Genomic DNA, 25,599 nt, shown 5'->3' on the forward strand with positions numbered 1-25,599 from the left:
AATAATGAATAAAGGAGGTTATTTCACTTGGAACATAGGGTTATTCACCAGCACCTCTTCTTCATTGTAGGCCAAGGATTAAATCTTTTGCTTTGCAAAATATATACAAAATGGGCTGTTTCAGGTAAGATTGAAATATGGATGCATTTTGGTTATAAGGTTGGGCCGGTATAGAGTAAAGATTCCAAGAAAAATTCGCAAATTCAAGTACTACCATAATCATAGCTCAACAGTGAAATCTTATCTCACAAAGTTAAGAACTTAAAGCAAAACTTCCACCGGAACCAGAACAAAATCCTAGACCTCCACCTCCATGACCGAACAAATCCTCCGAAACCCTGCACAAAGTTAGCAATACACAACTTAAGGAAAACATGCAAGAAAAAAAAATGGACAAGCATGACAAAACCAGTACTTAGACGAGACTATTATTACCCCATATTTACAACATTGACTGTTCGGGGATATATTTTATTGTGGTTCCATATTCAAAGTAAGGATTTTTTTTTTAAAAAAAAGAAGGTATCCATGTGTTTTAGCCATATAAATTGTCGAGGTCTTGTGTCCTTTTATAGCAGCTAGCAAGAACACTTCACACTCTAAAATGCCTCCACGTGGTTATTGACATTTGGCAAAGATAGTCAGTAAAAGTCGAGGCCAAGCTTTCAAGCATACAATACAAGCAAATATGACCAGAATACCTCTTCAAATGAACTTAATTACTCTAATCAATCAGTTAACTGGAAGCTTTCCCTCTTTCTGGCATAAATATAGTTGTAATTTATCCCTTACCGTGTACTTCAGACGAACATAAAGCAAAGAATTGACTCCGTAGATTCAAAAAGCAAAAAAAGAAAATGAACATGAGCAGGAGATAGTATTCACATTGTAATGGTGTTAGCATTTGGTCACCTGAAAGGAGTACAGGTCTCTTTCCCGTCCACTCCCAGGAACATTAAGAGACTTCCTGAACTTCTTCATAACTTAGAACACTAGTAAATCTAGTGGAGTTTCCACATGGGACACCATATAATAATCCTTTTCCATGTGGAACATTATATACATAAATATTCTAACACTCCCCTCTAGCCTGTGCATTAGTCATATGTATCGAGCTTATTACAAATGTAACTAATACGAGGACCAGTGAGGAACTTAGTGCAAATACTTGCAAGTTGATCTTTTGACTTCACAAATTTTGTAACAATATCTTCTGAAAGTATCTTTTCTCTGATAAAATGACAGTCAATATCAATGTGCTTAGTCCTCTCATGAAACACCAGATTTGATGAAATATGGAGAGGCCACTTGATTATCACACAAGTTCCATCAGAATGATTTCTCCAAAATCTAATTTTCTGACTCATTGCTAGATCCAAACTAGCTCACAAGTTACAATAGCCATTGCTCGAGATTCTGCTTTTGCACTTAGATCGAGAAACCACATTTGTTTCTAACTCTTTCAGGACACTAAATTACCTCCTATCATAACACAATATCTAAGTGTGGAACACCTATCAAAAGGTGATATTGCCCAATCAGCGTATGTGTATCCAACAATCTGCTCATGGCCTCGATCCTCAAAATGCAATCCTTTGCTTAGGGCTGATTTTATGTTTCGAAGAATACCAACAATTGCATCTCAGTGACTATCACATGGAGAGTCCATAAGTGGACTAACAACACTTACAAGAAGGCAATGTCAGGTCGAGTTAGTGTGAGATAGTTCAACTTATCAACCAGCCGCCTATATCTTCTGCGATTACAAAGAGGCACTCCCTAATGTAGTAGAAATTTGATATTCGGGTCCATATATAGGATTATTGATCGTTCTACAACCTGTCATACCTTTCTCCTCAAGAATATCAAGGGTATTACATTGTGAGATTACAAGTCCTGATTTTTGGCTACGTGACCTCAATGCCCCAAAAATACTTCAATTTGCCTAAGTCTGTTGTTTGGAAATGCTGAAACATATGTTACTTCAGTTTAATTATACCATCTTCATGCTCTCAAGAAAACTCTAAACTCTAGCAGCCAAAACTTACACTCAACTACGTTTCACGCCTCTGATGGTCACCCTGGCCGGCGGCACAATATATAATAATCTTTTCCATATGGGACACTATAATAATCCTTCCACATGGGACACTATACATTAATATTTAAAACTACTGACCAAATTCTACTTGAGGGAAGCTTATGATGTCCATGAAACCGCCAGACTCTTCATTTGCCGATAAAAAACCCTGAGATCATTCGATTTGCCAATAAACCACCAAGGGTCTTCTTCAAGCCCCTGAAACTCATAGCTAGGCCCGAACAGGTTAAAAAGGTATCAAATCCACTGCATGAACTTTTCACCACCACCATGTGTGGATTTTCCATCTACGGTTGCTTGCAGGAAACATGAAGCTTTAGAGAACTTATTGCTACAGTGCACGGAGAGAATGCTTCATGCAAAACTGTAATGGGACATGATGCCATAGTAGAAGACACATGTAAAGTCGTGGCTATACATACATGCACTGAACTAGAAAATGATTACTTAGAAGCACATAGAGAAGTCAACTGCAAGCCGGCGATTCCAGTTGGATTGCTACCACCAGCGGATGAAAGAACTCCTGCTTGTCGGCCATATTGGTAGATCTTCAAAAGGCTCGATGAACAAAAGCCAAGATAGGTTGAGTTTGTGGGATTCGGTTAAGGAATGTAATTCTATCAAGAATCTATGAAATATAAAATAGAATACAACTCTCCGAGACTTCCAATTCTATGGATACTACAAAACTCAACTTGGATTTGAATGACATAGATGCTTTACCATAAGATTTTTTGACGCTACAAAGGAGAGGAGAGGGTTGATGCACATTCGCTAGGCACTACATAAGGAAACTCTAGCATATTCATCTATTGGAGGGTCCCTCTATCATGTCAGAATTTGGTTCAGGCATTGAAACGTTACACATGGACTTGTTGTTGCCTAGTCTTTGACCAGGGATTGAATGCAAGATTGCTAGAAGACAAAAATGTGGTGATTGAAGTGAAGAGGAAAGAAGAAGATGGATCCTTTAGCGGAAAATGGAATAGCAATGTCCATAAGAGAAGCGATCGTTTCAGAGGAACTAAGCTTGAGCAAGAAAGGGTAGTGCCATTTTTGGAGAATGGAAGCTTCATCACTCCCACATCAGAAGCTTTTGTTGAGTATTTGAAAAGTAATGATGAAATTAAGGTTTAGTCATCAACCAGAAAATTATTGTTACCGTCCCACGTCGGCTAAAGGATAGGAACATGGACTCCTTATATGGTCTTTCCTCATGAGCTGGCTTTTGGAATTGAATTAGGCCCAAGATCCATTTATTTACATAATAGCAGAGTCAAGCCCATCCTAATTCATTGTTTCTGATGTTGGGCCCCCCATCTAATATTGTCCACGCTCCAGATGTCCAATCCTAGGCATGCGGGGACTGTTGGTATCCCACATCGGTTAAAGGATGTGAACATGGACTCCTTATATGGTCTTGGACAATCCTCCTCTCATGAGTTAGCTTTTGAGATTGAGTTAGATCCAAGATTCATTTCTTTATCAATTACAAACCATTTTTATGTTCTCATTGTACTCCAATTTGTAATCTTATTCCAGATTTGTACAACTTAAAATAATCTACAACTGTGCAGCAATTCTAACATATAAGTATGCATTTTTCCCTTTTTCATGTTTTTTATCATCCTGCACTGCATGCACTCCTTGACAGTGATGTAGATAAAAATACTTTAGTTATTTAGGATGCACCCGTTATATTTTAAAACATGCACCTATATTCTACAGGTTGAAGAAACTGTTTTACCCCTTTCAAGTGGGCTGTTCACAGTTTTGGTTAAAACCAAAATCAAACCGAAAATTTAACCAAACCGAATAAAAAAACCGACATTTGGTTTGGTTTGGTTTTAAATTTGAAAAACCGATAATATTTGGTTTGGTTATGGTTATAGTAAAAAATAACCAAATAAATAACCGAACCAAACCGATAATTATATACATAAAATTTATAATTATTTATATGTATAATATTACCTTTTCATAAATAATTAAAGATATTTTATACCTTTTAATTATTAATTTGAAATGGTCGAAGTACTTTTGATTATATTATGGATTCTCTAGTTAGTTTAGTTTAAATATGTAATTTTTTCATTTTAATGGACAAAGTTGTTTGTATTTTGGAACCTCTGTTTGACTTGTTCTTTTAAATCTAAATTGCGTTGCAAGTTTGGTCCACCTGATTTGCCATCAGCATGTCTTTCCCTCAATATGCAGCAAAGTTCGCCCTTGTGGGCCGTGAGGAAAAAAGAGATTCATAAGAAATTTGAAGAATGTAGAGAGAGAATATTTGAATTGTCCCGGCTAGTCATAAACCGAAAAACCAAACCAAACCGACAATAACCAAACCGGTGGTTATTATTTTACTTGGTTTGGTTATGATTTTAGACATTTTAAAACCGATTAAATTGGTTTGGTTATGGTTTTAATCAATAACCACCCCAAACCGAATCATGAACACCCCTACTTTCAAGACCTATCAACTGACTTTCTAAAGTATCAAGGATTTATTTCCAAGAAAGTGTTAAGGGTTCAATAGCTCCTATAGTGCTTAAGATGCTTTATCAAAATATTACACGAAAACCGTCTAACTACACAAGCTTGCAAAACAAAGTAAATGACCATCTAAACAAGTTCTTTGCTGCAATACAAAAAACGAACTTAGAAACTTTTCTGGGTACAGATATTCACAAGCTGAAGTTTCACTCATTACTTAAAACTGTATAACAATGTGTTGAGCAGATGAAAAAGATATATCAAGGAAATCTAACCTCAAGACTAAGACATCTTCGTTCCAATGCAAATCACTGACTCCAAGGATCAGCCAGTGTGCCCCCATGCTGCTTGACTATTCGAACTGCTTGCAGAAGAATATCCTGTTGTGCTGAAAACAATTTGTCCTTGCTCTAAAATACAAAAAAGACGGCAATTAGCTGAATGAAGAGAAACCCATAAACAAGATCACTGAACAGTTGACTGAAGAGTAACATTGGAAGCAAAAACTGATCAGTGATATAATTGCAAATGGAAATTATAAGATTCGCACAAGTAGCATTTGTTCCAAATATCTTGTTGTGTATCAATTACAGAAACCATAAGGCAGACCTCAAGATAAAAGGACTGGCTTTTTGGGGGGTTATGTGGTCAACTTTTGAGGTGCCAATTATAAGGCCCAAATTTGGAAAAACAATGAAATGCAAAGGCCGTGTAACCTAGATAGCTTCTTTTAGATAATTAAAATCTACTATAATCATTTTTTCCTAAGAAGTTCTAAAAATGTTTCTAATCTTAAGGGAAACTACATCTTGTAAGAGTTCTTCTTTACAACCAAAAATGAAAAGTAAAAGATCAGTTCATCTTATAATTTTCAGGATAGAACTACGTGGGTGTTTGGATTGGCTTAAATTTAAGTGACTTTTGGTTTTTAAGCTCTTTTTTAGTTTTGGGAGCGTTTGGGTAACACAAAAAAGTGCTTCAGGCTAAAAAAGTACCCAAAAAAGCCCAAAGCCAAAGTTGGGTGCTTTTAGGTTATAAGCCACTTTAAAAAAGCCAATCCAAACACCCCCTACTTCTTCTTTCAAAACATCTCAAGTTCCTTCCCTTCCTTATCGTTCACCAGAATCTTTTTTCCCACCATTTCTTCTGCCTCACAGTCCCTTGCATCCCATGTAGTTCCAGCATTTTAAAAGTGTTCTCCAGTAGCCTTTGGCATGACCCATTCCATCTCTTTCATGCTTAAACATAAATTCCAATACTTTCTGAATCCTTCCATATAGATAACAATCTTGAGCACAACTACATTCCCTTCTCCTCAGGTTATCATGTGTCAAGCATGCTTCCTTAACAACTAGCCATGTAAAGGAAATCATCCTGTATGGTATTTTAACTTTACAAATATGCTGCCAAGGCCAAATATATGTATGTTGTCCCGTGCCATTTGAAACAACATAGGTTAATTTAATTGTGTAAATTCCTCTTGTGTGCTGCTTCCAAACAATCTATCTTCATTTGCTGTGGTTCCTTGAATTGCTCCAGGACCTTGAAAAATTCAGCTATCCTATTGACCTCCAATCATTTAAGAATCTTCTGAGATTGACATTCCACCCGTGTTCCCAAACTTCTTGAATTGTTGCATCAGGCGCCTGAGTCAGATTGAATGTCAGGGAAGCCTTTAAAGATTGGGAACCAATCCAGTTATCCTTCCAGAAGGATATTTTCTGCCGATTTCCAACTTCGTAGCTGAAATTATTTGCAAGCAAGGGCCACAGATTCCTGATGGGTTTCCAGACACTAACTCAAAAAGGAGAGGTAACCATTTTAGAACCCCATTGTCCCTCACTCCCATATTCAACACAAATCATCTATCTCCACAAAGCTTGCTCCTCAAAATTGTGTCTCCACGGCAATTTCATAAGTAAACTTGTATTGTGCTGCCTCAAGTTTCTTATGCCTAATCCCCCCTCCCTCTTACTGGTAATAACAATTCCATTTTGCTAGAAGTAACTTCTCCTTCCTTTCCCAGATAAATTTCTTCTCAATGCATCCAATCTCTTTTCCACTTTTTTTTTATGACCCAGTCTCTTTTCCACTTTAACAAGGGAAAAAGAGGCAACATGTAAGTGGGCAAAGAATAAATACCTCCAATTATTCTTTTTAAACTTATTAACAATTGTCTCTATTTCTGCCTACATTTTTTAACTTGTTTATCCATTAAAGTTCCTTTTATTTTGTTTTTTTCATTTTTTCTTTCTTGAGAAGGGGACCAGGGGTGGGTTCCATATAGGTTTTGGCAGAAACCACCATAACTGAACTTGCACCAATCAAAATTTTAAGAACACTTGCTATCATAAGTTCAAGGATCTATCCACTTAAACAGATATTATCCACTTAAATTTGAAGAACACTTGCTATCATAAGTTCAAGGATCTATCCACTTAAACAGATATTATCAAGTTCTGATTGTTGTTCAAGTATTACATGCTATTATGAAAATTATCTCGTAATTCAGCATTAAACACATGATAAATTGATTTATATTGTGCTAGTTGTTACAGTAGACATAAAGCTCAAGCAACATATATCAAATGAATTTCACAATGATAGTAGGAAAGATTGAAAAAGAGAAGGCATACCGCATATCTTAAGTTGCAGCCAAGAGTTAGCTCTGCATATGTTTTTTCAATTTTAGACAAGTAGCAGTATGGTGCCTCCTTTTCCAAGAAAACATTTGGATTAGATTTGAGCATGCTCTTTACATCATCTGATATCTGGACAATTATATCAAAGTCTTCAATTTGGAAAGGAACTGTAGTGACCATGGCACGCCATTGAGCACGTGATTTATTCACAATCACCTGAAGTTTGCATAACCATTCTGTCAAATTCTCCTCCTCTTTTTTCTTGTTTCTTTTTCTTTACTATTATTTTTTAGGGTCCAGAGGGGGAAGAGAGGGAGGGAACTTCAAAAAAGTAAGAAATATCAGAGCATAAAAAACTAGAGGTATTAGAGACCTATAGATTAAGAATCTATAATATGATTATTTTTCACTTCCATACAAAATAGAGAGATGAATCAAACTTTCAGCGCCTTCACAAAAGAATTATAAAATGCTCTCTCTAAGTGATCCATTGTAGTGTCCATCCTCAGAAAAGAAGTACGCACCTAGATAAGATTTTGAAAAGAAGTATGCACATAATGAAAGTTGATTACATGTAATTTGAAATCTAAAAACATGGCTAAGATTTTTTTAGACAGATTTACATTCTTTGGGAATGATGGAATATATTGATCGAGTAACTAACAGGAGGAACATGTAAATGCTTAACAACTACACCTGTGTCATCAGTTGAGGGGGCATGGTATTCACAAGGATGGAACCTCTCTTTTAGAAGGCTATTAAATGACTGGGAGATTGGTAGTGTGGCTGAAATGCTGACGGTACTGGAGTTTTTTCAAAGTACTAGGAATGTAGACAATGATGGTTAGACCAACTATGTTGTATGGAATGGAGTGTTGGCCAATCAAGAACTCTCACGCTCTAAAGATTTGTGAAAATGAGGACGTTGCGGTAGATGTATGGGCACTAGGAGAGATAGGATTAGGAATGAAGATATATAGAACAAGGTAGGAACAGCCTTGGTGGAGGACAAAATGCGGGAAGTGAGGTTGAGATGGTTCGGGCATGTGAAGAGGAGATGCCCCAGTGCAGAGGTATGAGAAGTTGGCTATGGATGGTTTCAAGAAAGGTAGATGTAGGTCGAAGAAGTATTGGGGAGAGATAATCAGACCAGTGTTATCGAAGGCGAAAAGCGCAAAAAAAGTTCTAAGGACCATTGGGGCTTTAAGCACAGAGCACAAATAAAGTGTTGGCTTTAATGAAAAAAGGCACAAAAGGAGAAAAAGATACAAATATATATGTCTAGTCCAAGACCAATAATTATAAACATGAATGACAACTATATGACAAAAGAAATTGAAAAAAAGGTATGATAAAGTGAAATATCACTTGTTTAGTGTCACTTCTTCCAAAGAGGCTCATTGGCAAGGAAAAATTTGCCTTAGAACCTTGACGACCACACTGAAGCGTACATAAAGCGAGGTGAAGCGCTAAACACGTTTTGAGCCTCGCTTCTGGGCTTAAGCGCGCTTAAAACGCGCCTTTGACAACACTGAATCAGACAAGACATGACATAGTTGCAGCTTACTGAGGACATGACCCTAAATAGAAGGTTGTGGAGGACACGGATTAGGGTAGAAGATTCGTAGGTAGTAGAGCGTTGTCTTGCTTATACTATTTCTCCAGTACTTTCTTGTCCTTCGATTTGTTACTATCTGTTATTTCTTGTACTTCGATTAGCACACTATTTCATTGTATCTATTGTTCCTTTTTTCCAAAATGCTTTCTTAGTATTGTCATGATTTCTTCACTTCCATTATTTCTTTTTTGATATATTTTTCCTTGAGCCGAATGTCTATTGGAAACAGCATCTCCAACCCCCAAGGTAGGGGTAAGGTCTGCGTACACTCTACTCTACTCTCCCCAGACCACGCTTGTGGAATTACATTTGGGTATGTTGTTGTTGTTGACTTGATGTTGTATTAGGAATGTTGAGAATTTTAGTTATATGGAACAGTGGAAGCAATAAGAGGTTCTCAGTCCGCTCTCCGTCTGTTACAGAAGGTAGCATACAGAAGGTGTTCAAACTTCAGACTGGCCATGGAAATTTATCTGGAAACTAAAAGCCCTCTTTAAAGGTCACATGTTTTTCTTCGTTAGTTGTCAGGAAAGCTTGTCTGACTCATGAAGTTTTACGGAGAAGGGTGATCCAACTGACTTCCAGATGTTTTTTGTGCCAGGAGAAGGAAGAAAGCAATCTCTTTTTGAACTGCAATAAGACTAACTGATATACCATTATCAAAAAAAATAAAAAATTAACTGATATACTATGGTAGTTGTTCCTTCCCTTAACGCGGATTCAGTGGGTTATTCCAAAGAATACCAAGGACTTTCTATGGTGCTGGAACGATATGAAAACAAGGAACAGAAAGATATTGTGGAGGAGAATGGCCCAAGCATGCATTTGGTGGACTGCGTGAAGAGAGAACCATTAGATGTTTTGAGGGCAGAAGTGGTTCCAAACGAAGAATTAAGCTGAACTGTTTCTTGTCTTTTCAATTCTGATGTAAAGAGAACTATATAGATGATGAAGAATAACTCGTGAATCTTTGATTCCTAGTAAGATACAATGCCTCCCTGTAATCGGTTAGTATTTGACTACCAATACCGATTTGGTGCTGACGAGTACAATGTTACCTTTTCCAAAAAAGGTGCAACATGTAGATGTCACAAATTACTTGGCTAAATACCTAAATAGTCCCTTAAACATGGCATAATTTGTTAGTTAGACACCTCAAATCGACAACAATGTGTCTCTTTAATTCGGGAGTCAGCAAAACACAGCGCATGAAAATTATAAGCCGATGAAAATTAAACTTTAGCATCTTGTTGCTTCTTTTTTCATTTAAAAAATAGAATGTTATATGAGTTGCTTGATGCATTTTAAAACTATCTAGTGTGTTGGGCACGTATGAGCTAGATCGCTATTTTAAAGTATCTGATATTCGCCACAAAAGGTCTTAGCTATGTATATTTATATTGTTTTGTGATACTTTCACCAGTTATTAAAATCCGCATGTCTATTTAGCAGTTCTTAGCAGTTGATGATAGTAGAGCATGTTTGTGATCTGTTGATGATATTAAGCAAGCCTATTCAGCGGTATTTGATATTTGGTATTTCTGATTTAGTAGTTGTAATACTTTTTTGTGATTTGCCCTATATTACTTGTGGGTAAGACGTTGGGATAACTATCTCACACTGCTTCTTTTAGATAGGCGTGTTATGCCACTAACCAGATAGCGACTCGACAATACTGAACGCTTACCGGGTAAGACGAGTAGTCGATGCACCACAATAGGCGGGTTACACAGACAGCTAAACACCAAAGACGGGTAAGACATGTGGGCTAATGAATCCAATGCTTCATAGCGGTCATGTAGAAGCAACAGCTAGATGTTTATTTGTTTAGTACGATATCAACAGCTTGACCTTACCTGTGCGTCCTATTTGATACTGTGATTAAGTTGCTTACTTGTATAATCTGTCATATTGTTGAAGCTGTAATGCTATTATGTACTACAGTTTCTAAGCTTGTCCCAGGGGTACACCTGGGGTGGGTCAAGGATCTTACTAAGTCCTTTTTTTGTTGTTTGACAAGGACTTGGCTGACCTTAGGTGGGCACCCCTCCAAAGTGCAATGGAGGTCACCAACCTAGGCCATGAGCCTTCATGATCGCCCATTGACCCTGTCCAGGTAAGTATCTTACTAGGTCATTTTGACTCACCATTTAGTGCTCTGTGCAGATAGTATTGATGGTATATAGTTGTTGACTGCTAAGTTGCTTGTCCTGTTCAGGTGATGCATCCACCCGTCTGTAGCGACGCGTCATCAGCTCCTATCTACTTACTGTCTTTCGTTTATGTCATATCGAGTTGCATCTCTTATTGTTGTATCTCATAACTTTAGTTACTCCATGACTTAATGAGATATTTGGGAATCATTGGTTTTCGTTGATTTTGTACTCCTTTTCAGATATTTTATTACGAGAACGGTTTTACATTCAGTATTTAGCATGCTTCCGTTTATTCTAGCAGTTCATAGCATAGCCTGATAAGCCTGGTGTGGGTAGTAGCTCGTTGGATACCAGTCACAGCCTAAATGCTAGATTTGGGTCGTGACAGGAATTCAACAAGGAAATCCGAGGCCAATTAACCTCCTCAAGAACTCTTGTTAGATAATTTTGTCTCCCAGTTGTCATAACTATAAGTACTCATTTTATTTGTGTTATTTCTTTTAGAATGAACTTGAATGAAGAAATCCTTCTGGGAGCTTAGAATATCTCAGTTCTTAGCAACTTTAGTCACTTTAGTTAAGCTAAGATGTTTGAAGAATTATTCCTCTTCTAGCTTAGTATTTAGTTTGCTTTCTTTAGGTATTGTAATGTTAGAACTCCAATATTCAAGCTGTGCTTTGGTTTCTCCTCTTTTTATCTTTTAGCTTCTGAATCTGCTTCAGCTCATGTGACCCACCTCGGTCAAGCAGAGGTGTCTATCTGGTAACTAACTAGCTAGGTTAGAGTGACTAGCTCCGGTAACTAACTAATGATCTGCTAGGTTAGAGTTACTAGCTCTGGTAACTAACCAATAGCTTGTTTGGCCAAGTTACTAAAATCAGCTTATTTTGGAAAGTGTTTTTCCAAAAAAGTACTTTTGGTGAGAAGTAGTTTGTGTTTGGCCAATAAATTTAAAAGCACTTTTGAGCAGCAATAACTGCTTGGCCAAACTTTGTAGAAGTTTTTTTAATAAGTGTACTTTTTTCAGAAGTGTTTTTCAAAAAAAGCGCATTTAGGGATGTGAGAAATATAGAGGAAAAAATATTATTGAATTGCGTAAGAACAATATTACACAAAGACCCTATTTATAGACACTATAAAACAATCATTTTTCAAGTAGGATACTATAAACTATTCATATTTCTAACACTCCCCAACAAGCTGGTGCATACAAATCATATGTACCTAGCTTGTTACAAATATAATTAATACGAGGATAGGTGAGGGACTTGGTGAAGATATCTGCAAGTTGATCACTTGACTTGACAAACTTTGTAACAATATCTCCAGAGAGTATCTTTTCTCTGACAAAGTGACAATCAATCTCAATATTCTTGGTACTCTCATGAAACATTGAATTTGATGCGAAATGAAGGGCCGCTTGATTATCACACAAGTTCCATATGACAAGTTTCTCCAAATTTTAGTTCTCTCAACAACTGTTTGATCCAAACTAGCTCACAAGTTGCTATAGCCATTGCTCGATATTCTGCTTTAGCATTAGATCGAGCAACCACACTCTGTTTCTTACTCTTCCACGACACCAAATTACCTCCTGCTAAAACATAATATCCAGATGTAGAACGTCTATCAGAGGGTGATCCTGCCTAATCAGCATCTGTATATGGCGGTGATATGCTCATGGACGTGATCCTCAAAGAGTAGTCCTTTACCGTGAGCTGACTTTATATATCGCAGAATACGAATAACTGCATCCCAATGACTATCATAAGGAGAAGTCATAAACTGACTTACAACACTCACAGGAAAAGAGATGTCAAGTCTAGTCACTGTGAGATAATTCAACTTTCCAACTAGCCGTCTATACCTTTCAGGATTACTGAGTGGCTCCCCCTATCCTGGAAGGAGTTTAACATTCGGATCCAATAGAGTGTCAATAGGTCTACATTTCGTCATTCCAGTCTCCTCAAGAATGTCTAAGGCATACTTGCATTGAGAAATAACAATACCTGATCTAGATTGAGCAACCTCAATACCTAAAAAATACTTCAGTCTACCGAGGTCTTTAGTCTGGAAATGCTAAAAGAGATGTTGCTTCAAATTAGTGATACCATCTTGATCATTGCCATTGATAACGATATCATCAATGTAAACAACTAAATAAATACACAAATTTGGTGCAAAATGCCGATAAAAGACAGAATGATCAGCTCCACTGCGAGTCATGCCAAACTGCTGAATTACTGTGCTGAACTTCCCAAATCAGGCTCGAGGAGACTGTTTCAGACCATAGAGTGACCTACGCAATCGACATACAAGGGTACTAGACTCCCCCTGAGCAACAAACCATATGGTTGCTCCATATAGACTTCTTCCTCAAGATCATCATGCAAAAAAGCATTCTTAATGTCCAACTGATGAAGAGGCCAATGACGAACGGCAGCCATAGATAGAAAAAGATGGATAGATGCTATTTTAGCCACGGGAGCGAAAGTGTCAATATAATCTAGCCCAAATATCTGAGTATACCCTTTGACAACAAGGCGAGCCTTCAGTCGATCCACCTGACCGTTTGGGCCAATTTTGACTACATAAACCCAACGGCAACCAATAGTTGATTTACCTGCAGGAAGGGAAACAAGCTCCCAAGTACCACTCGTATATAAAGCAGACATCTCATCAATTATAGCCTGCCACCATCCAGAATGAGAAAGTGCTTCACCTGTAGTCTTAGGAATGAAAATAGAAGACAAAGATGAAACAAAGGCATAATGTGGTGAAGATAGACGATGATAACTCAAGAAAGTATAATGTGGGTTAATATTTCGAGTGGACTGTATACCTTTTTGAAGTGCAATCGGTTGGCTAGGAGTAGGCAAGTCCGCAGTAGGAGCAAGGTCCGACACATGACATGAATCAACTGGACGCGGACGACGATGATAAGTCAGGAGTGGTGGCACTACAACTGGAGATGTAGGAGAGACCGTAGATTCCTCAAAAGTTGGTACAGGTAAGACCTGAGGTATGGGTAAGACTTTAGATACATCAGGATGATCGGAAGATATATAATGTTGAGATTCAAAGAATGTGACATAGGCAGACATAAGGTATCGATGAAGTTCAGGTGAATAACAATGATACCCTTTTTGAACTCGGGAGTAACCAAGGAAGACACATTTGAGGGCACGAGGGGCTAATTTATCTTTCCCTGGGCTAAGTTACGAACAAAGCATGTGCTCCCAAAGACACGAGGGGGGATAGAGTAAAGATGTGACTGAGGAAACAGTATGGAATGTAGAACCTGATTCTGAATAAAGGATGAGGGCATTCTATTAATTAAATAACAAGATGCAATGATTGCATCCCCCAAAAACGCAACGGAACATGAGATTCAATGAGAAGAGTGCAAGTGGTCTCAATGAGATGCCTATTCTTCCTTTCTACGACACCATTTTGTTGGGGGGTGTACGGACAAGATGTTTGGTAAATAATTCCATGATGAATCATAAACTCCTGAAATTGGGAGGATAAGTATTCTATGGCATTATCACTATGAAAAGTATGAATAGAAACACCAAATTGATTTTGTATTTCAGCAAAGAAACTTTTGAATATAGAAAATTACTCCAAACGATCTTTCATTAAGAAAACCTAAGTACATCTTGAATAATCATCAATTCTACGGGTGAACTAACTCTACTAGGACCCCAAATATCAGAATGAACTAATGAAAAAATAGACTCTGAATGACCCTCAGTACTACGTGAAAATGTAGCACGAGTGTGTTTCCCAAGTTGACACGACTCACAACTTAAACTTGACAAACTAGACAAACTAGGCACCATCTTTTGCAGCTTGGATAGACTCGAATGTCCCAAACGTTTGTGAATTAGGTCTGGAGGATCTGTAATGGAGCATGCTATGAAGGAATTTGAAGAGGTAAGATAGTAAAGGCCTTGTGATTCATGTCCTGAGTCAATCGTCTGTCCCGTACTGCGAACCTGCATGAGAAAGAAATCATCAAAAAAGAATATGCCACAATGTAAGGCATAAAGAACAGAGTCTAGGGTGACAGAAGATAAGGGTTTGGCTTTGCCAACCCCTTTTGGTTTTGTTTGGATCCCATTAGCTAACGTAATAGCTGGAAGATACTGTGAATAAACAATATCAGACAAAAGTGATTTATAGCCAGAGATATGATCAGAAGCGCCTGAGTCCCTGACCCATGATCCAAGAGTACTAGATTGTGAAACACAAGCGAAAGAATTACCCGCAACAGAAACATCAGGTTGTGCAACCGAAGCCACTTGTGGTGACGTTTGCTTACTTGCTCAATACTAGAGGAACTCATCATATTTTGTTTGAGCAATATAAGCATTATTGGATGATTGATTAGGTTGAGCCACAGATGCTACTTGTGGAGATGTCTGCTTACTTGCACAATTGTGAAGGAACTCATTATATTCCTTTATAGCAATAGGATCATAACTGGTGGTGGATCATGCAAAATATAACATATGTCACGAGTGTGCCCAAGTTTATGATAATGACTACACTTGGATCGAGGTTTTCCAAAACGCCCTCCTCCTCGCTGATTCTCCATAGATTGATATGTTCGTTTTTCTATGGTTTGAGATGCAAGAACAGAGGAGTCAATGGTGGGTGAGGAGCCTACTTTGTGATTGGGAGGCACGGCAAGACGAAGTAGACGAGAGAATAATTCATCAATTGTAGGAACTACAGGACTAGCTAAAATCTGATCACGCACTGAATCATGGTCAGTAGGAAGTCCAGCAAGTGTAAGAACTAGAAACAACGTCTATCTGTGCTCTTGTTGTTTTTTCCACATTCGTAGTAACTGGCATCAACATTTCAAATTCCTCCATGACTGCTTGTACCTGTCCCAAGTAAGTAGACATATCGGAATCTTGTTTCTTTAAGTTGGTCATTCGAGATATCACATCATAGAATCGAGCTATGTCATTAGTGAATAAAGCACGAGCCTTTTCCCAAACTGAATAACATGTCTGGGATGGGCGAAACAAGGGCATCAACTTGAAATCGATAGATCACCATAAGAGACTACATAATTGAGCATCAACCTTCACCGATTGTGCTTTCACTTTTGCATCTTCCTCATTAGCCTTGGCCTTTTCATCTACCACACAAACATTATTGGTTAAATGATCTTGGACGCCTTGACCCTTACACCACAGCTCAACCGAGGAAGCCCAAGCTAAGTAATTTGAGCTTCCCATTAATGGTTCCGAAGTAATCATAGGACTTGAACTTCCTATATTTTTGGAGACACAAAAATCAATCCCGAAAGACATATTATGAAAAACAAAAATATATAGGAATCTGGAAAAAAAAACTAGAATCTGAAAAAAAAATTGGAGAAGATCTGACTGTCGAAATCTGGAAAAGACAGATCTGACTGTCGGAATCTGGTCGGAATCAATATACAAATATATGGTCAACCTCGGGATGCAGAGGCGACCACACTGGAAAAAATAGGAAGTAGAAAACTGGTCGAAAACTGTCACACGCGCCAACGCGTGAAGCGCGTGGCGACGCATTCTACGGCTTCTGGCGGCGCGTGACTGAGCAAATCTAAGAAGGAGCTCACTGGGGTTTGCCCGCGTGAGTGTTCCGCACCTCGTGGTATTGTTGGTTTTCGCACAACACTTACAAAACAAAAAAACGATGTAAACTAGCCTTTTAATGGTCATTGAAAACTGACTGGGTTTTCTTTCTTGTAAGTTTCTCACCAATGCTCTGATACCATGTGAAAAATATAGAGGAAATAATATTATTGAATTGCGTAAGAACAATATTACACAAAGACCCTATTTATAGACACTATAAAACAATCCTTTTCCAAGTAGGATACTATAAACTATTCATATTTCTATTCCTATTCTAAGTAGGATTATGTACACCTATTCCTATTCTAACAAGGGAAAACTACTTTTTTTAGCTTATAAAAAATAGTTTCTGCTACTCTCTAGAAGCACTTATTTCCTCCCAAAAGCTTTAACCAAACACCTCACTTTCTTAAAATAAGCATTTTTGGCCTCCTAAAAGCTTGGTCAAACAGGATATAACTAGTAGCATGTTTGGACAAGCTTCTAAAATCAACTTATTTTGAAATGTACTTTTCAAAAATATACTTTTGGTGAGAAACAGTTTGTATTTGGCCAATATATTTAAAAAGCACTTTTGAGCAGCAATTAGTGTTTGGCCAAGCTTTTTAAAAGTGCTTCTAAGTGTATTTTTCTCAAAATTGCTTATAGAGGAAGCTACTTTTTTTAGCTTCGGATAAACAATTCCTGCTACTCCCCAAAAGCACTTATTTTCTCCCAAAAGTTTGGCCAAACACCCCACTTTTTTAAAAATAAGCACTTCTAGCCTCCTAAAAGATTGGCCAAACATGCTATAAGTTAGAGTACCTAACTAACAAATTGTGCCAACTTTGAGGTGCTATCTACGTATTTAGCCAAATTATCTTCTAGAAACCAAAAGGAGAACTTGAACTTGACCAGTTGAAACACGAGTTCCATCATCCATGTAACGTTCTTTTATAATAATGTAATAACAAGTGATGGGTAAAACATAGAGAAATAGGAAGGAGAAAATCATTTTGGGACGAAAGAAGAATAGAAAAAATAATTCCAAAGCAGTCTGTCAAAATAATCACGAGGAAGTGTTAGCCATAAAAGGGTAAAACCGAGGAAAAGTAAGCAGATATTATTAGTATCTAGTTTTTTTGTTGCTGGTGATGTTAAAGAGAATATTCTTAGTAGCTAGTAATGACTTCACTTTAGTAAACTAGAGAAAACACCTTTTAAGGGAGCTAAAGATATAATCGTGCACTAATATCTGGACAGTTCTGCACCTTATGGAACAAAGAAGGAACAGATTTAAGTCATCTTAAGCTTCTATATGCAGTAGGCTAAGAGCTAGTGCTTAGGTGTAGCAACTCACGTCCATGCAAGTTAATACTGGGTAGAGATCTAAGGTAAAAAGTTTCCCAAAAGTGATAACTTCCCCAAAGAATGACGAAGAGTAGCTGGAACTCATCAGCTCCTTAGCTTTATTGTATTTACTGAGCTGACAGTTCCCCTCCTTTTGTAACTTTGCATCAGCTGGATGCCTTAATGATATCTCAGTTGTTCCATCAAAAAAGGAATAGTTAAGAAAACTCACCTGACTGGAAAATAGTGAATTTGGGACAATGACAGGGAATTTTTCTGCAGTCAACAATGATGTAGTAGTGAGCCCCATTTCAACCACTTGACCTTCCACTGATCCAGCCTGCAAAAGTAGTTTCTGTTAAACAACTCATACAATAAATTAAATGGTATGTTGTCAGAAAACAGGATTCGAGTTCCGATAGATCTACTCATTAGGAACACAATTATATTTTTTTGTTGATACAAATATTCTTATTACTCTTAATTGGATATCATTTTATTGTTAAACCAGATTTCAAGTCATAACTAACTATCATTTTATTTTCCATCAGGCATCAGCCCTACGAAGGCAGGAATACATCAGAACTGGACCTTTGAAATAAATGTCCATTCAAGTTCAGTTAGCAAGCAGGATTTAGTTCGAAGCCTAGGGCATAAATGTACTAATTCCTTGCCTGCCTCACCCACTCCAATGTAATGCCTCGTGTCACAGTCCATCCATGTGAATGTTTCTAAATGTAAGTCCTTGCGTCACAGTCCATCCGCGTCCTTGCATCTTAGTCCATCGGTGTGAATGTTGCCACACAAAAGTATTTACACTGAAGCCAATGTAACTTGCAGTACCACCTATACTCTAGAATATACCGTTCGGTAAAACAATAATTCCGCCAACTAGGGATGGACACTGAAATTCCGGTTTTCCACTCAACTTGTCATGACCATGCTCAACACCAGTCGCAAGTCTTTATATATTTAACACTCCATTCCATATCTTCTTCAGTCTCCCTTTCCCTTTAACTACATCATTATTACAATATCATGCTAATAGATGTAGCTCTAAGACTTGAATAAATAGTTTAAATGCCTGGTCAAATGTGCTAAAGTTAAATCTCTTCTTTTTTTTCGAAAAAGTAGAATGTGAGAAATTAGTCTTCAAATAGTATTTTCATTATTCACCATTCAGCTTACTCTAAACAATCAAAAAAGTTTTTTATAACTGTTGTATACTAAATAAAGGCTTGTCATGTATTTCTAATTTTTTGCATAAATCGTGCCAAATCCTTAGATACTGCAATAACAACAAAAGGAGAAGAAATTCATTAACAATTAAGAAGACTTTTGACATACTTTTATCGTGTCACCAACTGAAAAAGGTTGTGAAAGCTGTACGGAGAGCCCACTAAGAACATTGCCAAGGATGTCTCTAGCAGCAAAAGCAGTAGCCACCCCTGCAGTATTTATTAGAAAAAGCTAAAGTGGAGTGAATTGGAACACAAACGAGGGGTAGTTAAAATAACTTTTATAAATTTTCAATTAATCATTGTCCACATTGCATCTTCATATACACCCATATACCAGCACAAACTAATATGCTCTCTATTAGTATCATTGTTGACATGATAGCTATTTGCTACTATTAATGTTTTTTTCCTTCTTTCTTTTTTGGATAAGTAGAAAACTGGGTAAGATCAACCAAAGTGGGTAACCATAACTGGATGGGTCTGGTAAATATCTATGACTCCTCATGGCCCTACAGAAACCAACATTTTCCTGAATAAAATTATTTCAAAATTTATGCACATTTTCACATGCCCGCCAATAAGCAAATCTGTCCACTGTTGTATATCACATTGTTTGGTCCCATTCCTACTCTGGGAAGTCGAAATTCTCCAAGTTTATACGTCATCAGTAGAATGTAAAATAAACATGATTAACATGTGTTCTTATGTAGAATGATGAGGAAACTTTTCTCCACACAATGCTAGAAGATACGTCAAAAGATAACTCACAGCAGTTCCCCACACACACACAGAGGAAAAAAGTAAATTAATAAAAAAGACAATAACGACTACAAGCGGAGACACCAAGGGGAAAATGCTAGATGATAAAACCTCAAGCACTAAAAAGGATAACAAAGTTAAAGAACTTTGGACTACTATGAATAAAATGAACTGATAGGAAAATGAGGACAAGGAGCAGTTAGGCCTTCTAGGATCACACTATAAGGGGGTGTTTGGTCTTGAAAATTGTGAGTATTTGAAAAGAGTAGTTTTTGTTTACAAAGTGAAAAATGATATTTGAAAACTGGTGGAGTTGTGTTTGGCCATGAATACAAGTTGGAGTTGTTTTTGAAGTTTTGTGAATAATTTGGAGTTAAAAAAAGTGAAAACAGTTGAATTACTGAACTTTCCAAAATTTTATAGCCGAACGTGTTTTCCAGAGTTCAACTCCAGAACAAAGTAATAAATAATCATGGACGAACACCCCCGAAATTTAAAAAGATGTGCAACAACAACAACATACCTAGTGAAATCCCACAAGTGAGGTTTGGAAGGGTAGAATGAACGCAGACCTTACCACTACCTCATGGAGGCAGAGAGGTTGTTTTTGAAAGACTCTCGGCTCAAGTGCAATAAATCCCGGTATAAAGAAGAAGAAGAAGAAGAAGACAATGAAGAGAATCGAAACAAGGAATAGTGCAAAAGTAGCCAAAACAACAATAAAATCATGTGATAATCGAAATACCATAAACAACATACTAGAATAGATTATTATTTAAAAAAAATGATAAAAAAATAAAAAACTAGTACCATTGCAAACACCAGCCACCCTAAGCAAGACAACACTACACTACCTACTACCCTTCTACCCTAATATGTGTCCTCACTCCTCCACCCCTTCTTATCTAAGGTCATGGTGACAAAACCAAATAAAGCAACCATCAAATTTGCTAATGATTATGCATGTCTTCCGTCAAGCTAAAAAACTTACATTAGTAAGATTCTGTGGTTAAACAGTAACTGAAAAAATCCATTTGCAATAAATGGGCAGGTCATTCACCCATCCAGACTTGCGTTGATCATGTATCACGGGCTAATTTTGCATCCCCTAGATTCAAATATTTATCAAACTAAGCTGACCTTTTGTTTGTAGGAACCTTTCCACCCCATAGATGATAGAACAAGGCAGGTGGGAACCAAGCTAAGAAATCTCACCTCCAATTCCACCAACAGTCAAAATAGATTGTACAGCTACTCCACAAACTTCAGCTAAAGTCATTAGCCCAAGGATGAAGAGGCCAACGGAAGAGATTCTGTCCAAAGTCAACAACCGATCACGGTCGCCTACTTCAAGACTCTTGACAGCCAAAGCTCTGCTGATCACATTTGTTTTCCATCGTTGTAGAAACCAGACAAATGAAAGAATAGCAGCACCTCTCCAAGTCTGGAGAAGGTATTGTGATGCAATAGTGCTTGGTGCCACCATCACAGCACTGCACATAAATATAATTCAACTATAAAGACATAACCAATAGAACATCAAACCGAAATAATATGGGATAAACAGGTAAGAAAAATATTACTAACATCTGTGAAAATGCCATGAAAGTGATTAAATATCGAACCGGGTCCTCCATAGCACCCCAAATACTTTTCTCATAAGAAACTTGCCCCCATATCGAGCTTCCAGGCAATAAGGCAGCTGGTCCTTGCATTGAATACTTGTGAAATCTCCTCAAAAGTCTTGGCAGCACCACCCAAGCCATTAAGGTACCAGTTAAAGTGCCACCAACAGGAACAATTACATCTCTCAGATAAGGGTGTGCATCAAGCACTTGTTCAACATAAGGAGTCATTTCCGAAGATGCCTCTTTCACTTTTTCCCCAGTAGAAGTCACAGCATCTATGGCAGTTTTCCAAGATTCCTTAATATTTCCAAACCATTCACTTCCACTTACACCACCTATATCCATATCAGACCCACTTGCACCAGTTGAAACTTCTGAACCTTTAGGAGTATCTCCTTTACTACTAACAGACGACGAATACCATCGATTATTCAAAATGGGGCTAGTTACAACAATTGATTTACTTCCCCTCAAACTTTTATTATCAGATCTCCCACTGAGATATGAGGTAACATGACTGGTCCCACTAGCAAAGCGTGTACCCCTTATATTAAAACATTTTGGGGCAGCATAATATTTTGAATAGGTGGGTTCTCTAGCATGAAGATTACCATTTATGCAAGCATATGAAGGTCTGACATCAATCTGATTTGCTAATTTAAAAGAGGAATTAAGGGTTCTCTTCAAAGTTGAAAATCTAATAGCAGCCATCAATGTGTAGAGTTTGACCAAGAAATGTATATCTCAAATGAAGTTCTTTTAACTTCAACATACAATGATCATCCTCAATCTGCAACAAGTATTGAGCCAAAAGTTACAAATGGGTAACAATACATAAATCTTTAAAAAATTCAAAACAAATACTTAAAAGGATCACTTCTGCTTGGCTATTAGGTGAAAGAGAATGAGAAAGTTTACTGAGCCGTAGGAAACAAAGAAGATGAAAATTAAGATTCATAAATGTGTACATATATGCATTATACATATGTATACGCTAGCTATGGTAAACGCTAAAAAGGCTTCACGCAGAAGTATATCACATTTCAAATTAGATCAGGCACACCTATGAACACACCATATCAGCATGATACCTATCACCTACTAAGTTTAGGGCTGACCAGCTGGGAAAATTAATATGCCCTCAATTCTTGTAGTACCAATCAATTCAGAAGAACAATATCAAGATATTGCCAACCTATACTATCAACAAAATCAGGTTTTAAATAGAGTTAAGGCAAGCTTGCCCCATCTGCAAGGTGCATTTCATTTCATTCACCTCATCATTTTAAGTAATAGAGCAATTTTGGTTACGTTTTAACATGGTCAAAATTAACATTCTATTGGTGTATATAACACAAATTATAATAAATTACAGTTGAAAATAAAATGAGCACATAATGAATTAAAAAATATATTCAGACTGCGGCGCAAGTATCTCGCTCTTTTTAAGGAGATTCAAGCCTACTGCGGTATAATCTACGTCGATCCAACAGTGTAACTCTTGACTTGTCTCTTCCGGTATACAACAGCCCAACAACGTCGTATATATACAAACAACTCCAAATTAGTTAAAGAGTCCAAAGCTCCGTCATTTGAACACCTTCCTTCAATATAAAATTACTCTTTTATATAGTAAATTAGTTGAAGAGAAAAAATAATTTCTTTGTCTCAATACTCTCTTTCACTACACTAACCTCACTACATACTACAAAATTTTACCATACTTCTCATCTTTTTCATTGTATATTTCCTTATACTCAAAACAAAGTAAGATCACCGCTATTTATAGGTGAGAAATTCTTTCTTGCAATGAATGGGAAGAATGTGGGTAATAATATGGGTAAATGAATAGAGGAATTATGCCTTAGAGGTTACATGAGTTATAAGGCATAATGAGGTAGAATAATAGGCAAATACAGAGTTAGAGGTTATAGGAGTTCCATAGGAACTTATTGCCACATTCTACCTTTAACACATACAAATTAATATTATTATAATACTAATATGTATTTTGCTCCAACACATTCCAATAAGAATGAGAAAGCAACATCACGTTATATTATCATTCGAAAAAGCAAGGAAATATCAACCTATAACAAGAGCCCAAACATCATGACAGTTGTAATTTACCTGAAGTAAAATATTTAGCAGGCATTTAGAGTTTATCAATACATGTGAAGTGAAGTAAAGAATTTGATATGATTTTTTTCACTTAAACTTATGTATTTAGGTTGCATCTTCAAGCTTATAGTGTCTGCAATTTGCATTGTGTCAGTTGATTTAGGCATATTTCAAACAACCTCAGGGCATGACTGAACAAATCCGATTACTAACATCCATGTGAATTCCAACAAGAAACTATTCAAAAGAACCTAGAACTACCAGATACCCCTAAAATCTGATTAACAATAACTAGGTCCAATAAAAATAAAAATAAAAGCAAAAATTCAGAAAAAAAAAACTATGAAAATAAAAGCACGTATCAGAGACGCTTGGAACACAAATTGAGAAATTTGATCAAAATTTTTAAAAAAAATAAAAAACATCAACTACATATGCATGAGTATGCCAAATTTACCAATACACCGAGCTAAGAGGAGAGACCAAAATTCAAAGGGAACTCACTCACCAGAAAGTGCAATGCAAGCAGCAATTGAGAAGCAGAAAATGAAGAACAAACGGATTGCACAGTAGAAGCAGAGAAGTGTGTGAGAGAGTAAGCAATTTGGTTCGTTTATAGAGCAAAAGTCAACAGTAGCGTATGGAGAAAAAGTGTGTAGAAGAAAGAAGAGAAGGATTAGTTTAACAATTTCACCATCAAAGGGAAAAGCTTAGTATAAAAGAAAAATACAGTGTGTCTTGCTCGGCAAGATTTGGATTTGTAGGAACCGAATCAAAGGGAAAATGGAAAAAAGGAAGGAACGAGGGAAGCATGAACATTTTTTCTTTTCTTTTTTTCGACAGAAAAAATTTGTTGTAAACAAAACTTTGATAATTGGGAATATCGTAATACTGCAATTATTAGGGGAGTAATTACACAATGTGGTACTTACAATGGCATTATTAAATCATATTAAATTTTTAAAATGAAAATTAATTATCAAAAATTAAAAAATAATAAGTAAATGTCTTTATAAATGATGTTAAATTAGATATTTTAAGATATATATTATTTCTTAAAAATATGTTAGTTAATAAGCATATATATAGGTAATTAATATTGTAAAAATAATAATTGACATATATTTTCAAATTAATTACAAAAGCTAGAAGTACAGATTTGAACTTTGTGGTCGATGCATATTCAACAAAAAAAAAATTATCAATTCTAACTAAAAAATAAATGGCATGCATTATGAAATAACAAGTCAATAGTACTAAAGCAAATAAACTAGGATAAAAATTATAACAAAAAGTCAAATTTAAAAAAATTAACATAATACTATTACATCGAATTCCAACATATCATAAAATAAGTTTCAACATAACTTAAATAAATATAATTCAAAAGAAAGGGAACATATAGCTATAAGTTCTTTCAATAACAAAAATCTACTTTAACTCAAAAAATTAGAATAAAATAAGGGACAATTTCAAATATATACAATAAACTAATTAATTTCAAATAAATATAGTCATGTTTTATTTACATAAAAAATAATCAAAATCATAGTGAATATACAGTGACTATACAATATAGCTTGCCAAAAGTCAAAAAAATATACACCAATTATAATATATATATATATATATATATATATATATTACTAATACATAAGTTATACACATTATGATTCACTCTATATATATGCGTATACATGTATATACACTAAATATACATTAATATACACTGAATGACCATTTTTTGGTAATTAAAATGATCGAATGGTCATCTACTGTAATTATCCTATAAAATAATGCAATTATGCTATATGAAGCCATCGATGCCTAGGGTCATCCCCAATTACTTTCAAGATGTAC

General features: G+C 36.4%; 1 protein-coding gene and 2 pseudogenes across 1 annotated transcript; 1 reads left to right on the forward strand and 2 right to left on the reverse strand.

Annotated features, from left to right (window-relative positions):
• On the reverse strand, positions 1-24,591 carry LOC129876671 (mechanosensitive ion channel protein 1, mitochondrial-like). The gene is made up of 8 exons (XM_055952161.1): positions 24,248-24,591; positions 21,578-22,408; positions 21,206-21,483; positions 19,338-19,438; positions 18,223-18,330; positions 7,234-7,455; positions 4,873-5,007; positions 1-338 (listed from the first exon to the last, which is right to left on the reverse strand). The coding sequence occupies exons 2-7, from the start codon at positions 22,327-22,329 to the stop codon at positions 4,906-4,908; spliced, it is 1,563 nt and encodes a 520-aa protein (XP_055808136.1). The 5' UTR covers positions 22,330-22,408; positions 24,248-24,591; the 3' UTR covers positions 1-338; positions 4,873-4,905.
• On the forward strand, positions 892-3,488 carry LOC129875807 (soyasaponin III rhamnosyltransferase-like; annotated as a pseudogene).
• Positions 10,865-10,981, reverse strand: LOC129877962 (U1 spliceosomal RNA; annotated as a pseudogene).
• Positions 24,592-25,599: the final 1,008 nt, after the last annotated feature.

This window comes from Solanum dulcamara, chromosome 12 (genome assembly GCF_947179165.1).
Source record: "Solanum dulcamara chromosome 12, daSolDulc1.2, whole genome shotgun sequence".
Lineage (NCBI taxonomy): Eukaryota > Viridiplantae > Streptophyta > Magnoliopsida > Solanales > Solanaceae > Solanum > Solanum dulcamara.